Source organism: Caloenas nicobarica, chromosome 3 (genome assembly GCF_036013445.1).
Source record: "Caloenas nicobarica isolate bCalNic1 chromosome 3, bCalNic1.hap1, whole genome shotgun sequence".
Lineage (NCBI taxonomy): Eukaryota > Metazoa > Chordata > Aves > Columbiformes > Columbidae > Caloenas > Caloenas nicobarica.
The window spans coordinates 44,125,454-44,131,453 of record NC_088247.1 but is presented as its reverse complement, the minus strand read 5'-3'; the positions used below and the strand labels follow the sequence as shown (position 1 = coordinate 44,131,453).

Here is a 6,000-nt window from a genome sequence, read left to right as displayed (position 1 = left end):
GATCCTCACAGCCCACAGTCCCGAGGGACCTCGGACGCTTCTCTCCGGTTCCCAGCGGGAAAACTGGAGCGTCGCCTGGATCGCCACGTCCAAAAAAAACTACTTAACACCCCCCTCCCCCCCCCAAAAAAAAAAGAGCGGAGCGGGCAGGTAAGCGCGGGGGGGGGCCGCGCGGGGCCGCGCGCAGGACACACACATACACACCCCCCCTGTGCGCGTCCCCGTGAGGCGCCCTCCCCGCCCCCCCCGCAGCGCCGCCGGGTCAGAGGACGGACGCAGGCAGAAAGGGGAGGGGGGTGTGCCCGGGGCGGTGACGTCACCGTCCTCTCCGCCAGTGGGAGGTCGGGCGCGGGGCAGAGGCGACCAATGGGAAGAGAGGTGGGTCCGTGAGTGGCATTAAGGGAGGGCTCGGCCCGGGGAGGTGGGGGGGCTGGGAGAGAAATGAAGTTGTGCTAAAAGGCTTTTAGCCATCAAGAAGTTATTAGGCATTTCTCAGCCGCAAATTAGGGATTCTTCATTAATACTAACCTCGCCCCCCCTCCCCACCCCACCCTACCCCCTCTTTCCCCACCCCGAGTTGTGTGAGAGGGAGAGTCTGGGAGCCGATAAAGGGGATGGGGAGGTGGCAATGTCTGTCTGCCCATCGGTGTGAGGAGCAGTGACAGGCGCAAACTTTTCCCCGTGCCATTAATGAGCCAATTAAAGAGTTGGGCTCCTCACCCCGGGAGAGCTCTCTGCAGGCTGCCGGGCTCAGGGACTCAAGGTAGGTAAAAAGAAGATCACAACCCACCACAAGCTGCCAGCCTCAGCAAGGAGACGCAGTGATGTGCGGGGTTAGGCTGTCGGTTTCTTTCCCCCGGTGGAAAAAGAGGAAAAAAAAACCAAATTTGTTGGATAAATGTCATGTTTGGGGAAAATCTGGCTCGGGGCAGGGCTGGGAAGAGCGTGCCTTCCCTGGCTGGGGTGCAGCTGGGGTAGACACCCCCCAACACACACCCCGACCCCAGCCGGAGAGCAAGGGGAGCTCCCGAGACGAGGGGGGAAAAAATAAAATATAAAAAAGGCATAAATACTCCGGGATTGAAAACTCTTGCCCCGCTGCGGGGCTGGCAGCACGGTGCGCGGGGTGGTCTGGCCGCCTCCGCGGTGCCAGCCCGGGGAAGCGCGGAGGGGCCGGCGCAGCCCCGCCAGCACCGACACCAGCCGGTAACTCCTCCGCCTTCGCCGGGAGCTGTTTTCTGCCTTGGTTTCCTTCTGGTCATGCCGTGCACACCTGGGCTGGGAGTGCGAGGGCTGTGGGAGGAGAGTGCGGGGCAGGCTCCCCTACGGGCGTGCTAGATGGGAAAATATACTTTTTTTTTTTTTTCCCCTCTGGTGGGAGAAAACACTACACCCGCCGGAGGCTGCTTGTTGATTATTATTTCTCGCGGTTCCGCTGCCGCGTTGTGCAGCGGTTCTCTCACCCCAGGGCTGCTGTTCTCTTCACAGAGGTTCCCGGGAAGGCACTCAGCGCCCTGGGAGGCAGCCCACCGCCGAGCGGTTCGGGCCTCGGATTGACAGCGGATCACGGGAAGAAACGGGATTATTATACCTTCTTCCGAGGAGCTATGCTGCCCGCCATGAGTAGGAAAAAAGGCCAGAAATACCTCGTTTGGTTGTTTTGTGATGCCGCAAGCTTCTAGCTTCTTTTTTATTTTTTTCCCCTACAGTTTTTTGGAGTCTCTGAGCTGCATTGGATAAATGCCTTTCCCATCCGATTAACTCTGCTTTTCAGATAATATATATAAATTTATATATTTTTTTTAAGAACACCTCTCTGGTCTTCAATACTTGTTTGCATTTTACGCAACTGAACGATTTCTCAGAGTAATGGCCGCGCTCAGAATCACTGCCTGATGCCCCGGAGAGATGAATTGCAACTGAAACTTTCCCTTCCACCTTTGGATGAATCTCTGGAGTTTAAATTGTAGGAAGGAAGGGGGAAGAAAACACGATGAAAGAGAAGTCCAAAAATGCTGCCCGAACTAGACGGGAGAAAGAAAACAGTGAATTTTATGAACTGGCTAAATTACTACCCCTGCCCTCCGCTATCACCTCTCAGCTGGACAAAGCATCCATAATCAGACTCACCACCAGCTATTTAAAAATGAGGGTGGTTTTCCCAGAAGGTACGTGGAAATGCCTATTCTCCTCTATTTCCATTCTGATCCAGGTGTCGTTTGTCGCTTTTACTTAAAAAAAAAAAAAAAAAGTAAATAGCGTGTAGTCGTATGCTCGGAGCCAGGGTACTATCCGCTGTCACTTTTCTCTGTCGTAAATACTTTCCCTTCAGTTCCTGTGACAGGTTTAGTTGGGGACTTACAGGGCTTTTGTCAACACTTGAAGGCACTGAATTCTGCGTGTTTTGCTAAAGCAAACATGGGGTTTCTTTTCCCCCGGTCTCCCAGTAAATTGTGCATCCCCCGCCAAGCACGTGCGTGGCGAAATAGGGGACGAATCACCCCTCTTTATAGCCATACTATGGAGGGAGTTAATATATGGGTAAATATTTACATAGGTCTATGCAAAGTCCTAAAGCGTTAGTTCAAGTATCGAGCAAAGGTGCGGTTTACAGGTACAGCACACACGTAGTCGCGTGCTCACACACACACAGTCTAAATAAATAAGCCAAGTACACCGAGTCGCATCAGGAATATGATGTGTCTCTCTCTGAGGATCATTAGGGCCGTCTGAAGGCGTTAATCGACCTCGGAAATTTTTAACAGGAGTTTTGTGCTCAGATATATTCAATCCGCCTGCCCACTCAGTGCTGCAAGCCAAGTATCCGAGCCTGGGCCTGATTCTCCCCCGCGGCCAGGCAACACCAAACTTCACGTTGACGGCAACAGCAACAAGTCCCGCCTGTCTAGCAAAAACAGAAACGCGTCCTAAAGCATGTCTTGCTTTTGGGTAGAATTAGCATTTAAAACGACTGTTTTGGGGCTTCTAGATCGGCCGCCAAAAAAAACAAACGACACAGAAAGTTAAGAAGGTCGGAATAAAGTTCTGCTGTGTTCTCGTTCTTGTTTTTATAGGAAGTAGGAAGCAAAATCAAAAATACTTCAGTAATCTTTTATTCAGATCAATCAGTTGAGATATTGTCTACCTGAAATAAAAAGTACTGAGAGCTTTTCTTCCTACCTAATAGCAAAATTCACTATATCTTCCGTTGAGAAGTGTGTGTACATAAGAAACAGCCTAACATAGGCATGTCTCTCTGTTTTCTGGAGCTATACCTAGAGTCGGTCGATCGGTCTGGCTGTCTATCATGTTTTACAAATCAAGAGTGGGTATACGGCCTGTTTTGTTGGTTTGTTTGTTTTATCTTTTTCTTTATCTGTGAGCTATTTGACCTAATTCTACTCTTTAAAAGTAGACATGCAATCGGGCAGTCGTTTGGCCTGGAGGAGGTTCCCCCCCCCAGTTACGTATGAACGCTTATACCTAGAGTCCACAGCAGTAATTTCCAACCCAGTGCATCTTGCAATAGTTTCTTTAGACACTCTTCTGTAGCTGAGTCACTTAGAATCAAAGAAGGGGATAAATGAAACCGTTTAAAAATAATAATAATTAAAGCCTTCATCGAGCCACTTTCCTCTTCTATGTGATCTGCCACCTTGAAGATCATTATGCGGGGCAGTACTCTGTTTCAAAAGAGACCGAGTTGTCCTTTATACTGTCAGCGCATACTTTATAAAAATAAAGCTATTGCAAACTCTGATGCCCATGATGTTCCTAAAAGGATTATTAGCAATGATTTGTCAACTCCTGCGGTCTCAGTAGGCTACCTTTCTGCGTGATTTCGAGCAGGTCTCGTCAATTACTGGTGCCTATGTAGCGGGTTGTTTGATCAGCAGAAGCATATGGTGTTGCTTGTAGGCTGCGAGTAATCATGGGAAGAGAAGAATAGCTGATCCCCGTCCCTCGGTGGCAGCGCAGGATGTTTGAATGCCCTGGGGAAACGTGTGGCGAAGTGCGCCGGGCCCGGGGCCGCTGCCGGCCGCGGCAGATGCTAATTTGAGCGCGGAGACAGAGGGGGCGGCGAAGTGGGGCTCTGGAGGGAGCAGAGCCTTCGCAGCCTAATTAAAGGCGAACTGCGAATTAAAAAGAAAGGCAGAGAGCAGGCACGAAAGGGCTCGCCCCTCCGAGGCGCGCTGCAGCGGCAGGCCCGGCGCCGAGCGGGTGGCAGATCCACGCGAGACCGCCTCGCCTCCTCACGCACCCACGGAGCCGCTCATCCCAGGGCAGGGCCGGGGGGTGTGCGTGAGGGAGGCACTGCGGCCTGGGTACAAAGGCCCGAAAGCGGGAGCCGCGGCCCCACGCGGGTTATTTCTCCCTCCCACGCACTTCCGAGGAGGCGGGTGAGCGGGGAGCGCAGCCCGGCCCGGCACCAGAGCCGCCGTGTTTCCCTGCAGTCGCCGGTGTTGGGATTAATCACGAGCGACTCGCGCACGAGTGGCCTCCAGGCGCTGCGCCCGTGTGTGACGGAGCTGGAGCCGAGCCCCGCACCGGGTGATTTTCCCCGAGACCTCGGAGTGCGACGGGAGCAGCAGGAGCGGGCGTGGGGCTGCCGGTTCGGCTGTACTTGTGCCCCGGCTCCTCCGGCTGCAGTGAGGGGGAGGCGAGGAAGAAGGAGGGGGATGCTGGTCTCCCTGTACCCCCAAGCCAGGAAAAGAAGTCATTGTTTCGCTGGGAAGGGAGGACAGGTAGCGGTAGTCAGGGAAATTACGCATCCAAAGGAGAAGCCTTTCTGAAAGAAAGAGGCAGAGTAAGAATGTTGGATGGATTCAATGGGGTGTCCGTTTGCTTGTTTTTCCTTGGGGATGAAAGCGATACAAGCACCGGGACAGACCCGGTGAGTTGGCCAAAGGGCGAAGTGTCATGTCATACATTTAAAGTGGTCTTGTAGGAGCCAGGATAGAGAAGCGTTGTCTCCGACAGAGCGAGCTGCACTTCCCAGTGTAACTCATGCACCCTCTCCCCGGTACAAGAGCGAATTTCCATCTGCCTGGAGAGTGCGTGCATAGGGGCTGGTTGTAAATAATCACGTACAGAAAGATATACACTCCTCACCGCCGCGCACAAGCGGGGCTGGAACAGGCGGAAAGAATCGGTGCGCGTTTGTCTGCATATTTTTGCGTCTGAAAGGTTGCTAGAGGGAAAGAAGGTGGGTAGATTTTGGGTTCATTTTGGAAACAAGAGTTTTCTGGGAGGAAAATGCCAGGGGAGTCATATACAGAACGGTAACGGTGCGGTTTCCGTCTCACTGCCAGGAATCTAAACACAAATCGGTGGCACCGGACAAAGTTAATAAACCGAGCAGAGATCTTCCAACGAGCTCCGTCTCGTAATGGCTTTGTAATTCTCACAAGCTATTAAAATGCCTGGGTTGTTCTCTCTATCCCTGATTTCACTTTACTAGTTCTCCAGCAGATTAAAACTCTAAAGGGCGAAAAGCGTTCAGCGGCTTAGGTAGCTTGCATCATTTCAGTGCTAAAACTTTCAGGAGGAGAAAGCCTATAAGGCATATAATAGTTTTCGGTGACCAGATAGCTTTTGGAAAGCCTGAAGATCTGCTAGATCGCTGAGGACAGCAAGGAAGATTTTTTTTTCTTTTTAAGCAGAACTTCCTGATATATTCGCTCGTAAGTTAACGTTCCTTTAAAAAATTTTTATTTTTTTTTTTAATCCTAGACTAACAAAATAACATTAAACAGTTAATGGCAAATAACATAGCCTCACAAAATATCTGGAAAAAAATCTCTGGGGTGTCAAAGAACTAAAAGTTTTCCTTCAAAAAAGATCTCGTCCCTAAAACTAGAGGGGTAATTCTTCACGGACCTTCGCAAATATCCGAAGAAAAGGCAGGGGGAAAAAAAAACTCAAAAAAATATATGGCACAATAAATAGGGTTTTGTTTGTTGGGTTTTTTTCCCCCCCTTTTTTTTTTCCTACTTGGGA

At 51.1% G+C, this 6,000-nt stretch overlaps 1 protein-coding gene across 1 annotated transcript in view; it reads left to right on the top strand.

Annotated features, from left to right (window-relative positions):
- The first annotated feature begins 1,993 nt into the window (after nucleotides 1–1,993).
- Nucleotides 1,994–6,000, top strand: part of SIM1 (SIM bHLH transcription factor 1) — a 45,428-nt gene continuing 41,421 nt past the window's right edge. The window contains exon 1 of the mRNA XM_065632033.1: nucleotides 1,994–2,168. Within this exon, the coding sequence (XP_065488105.1) occupies nucleotides 1,994–2,168 (175 nt within the window). The remainder of the gene's footprint in view (nucleotides 2,169–6,000) is intronic.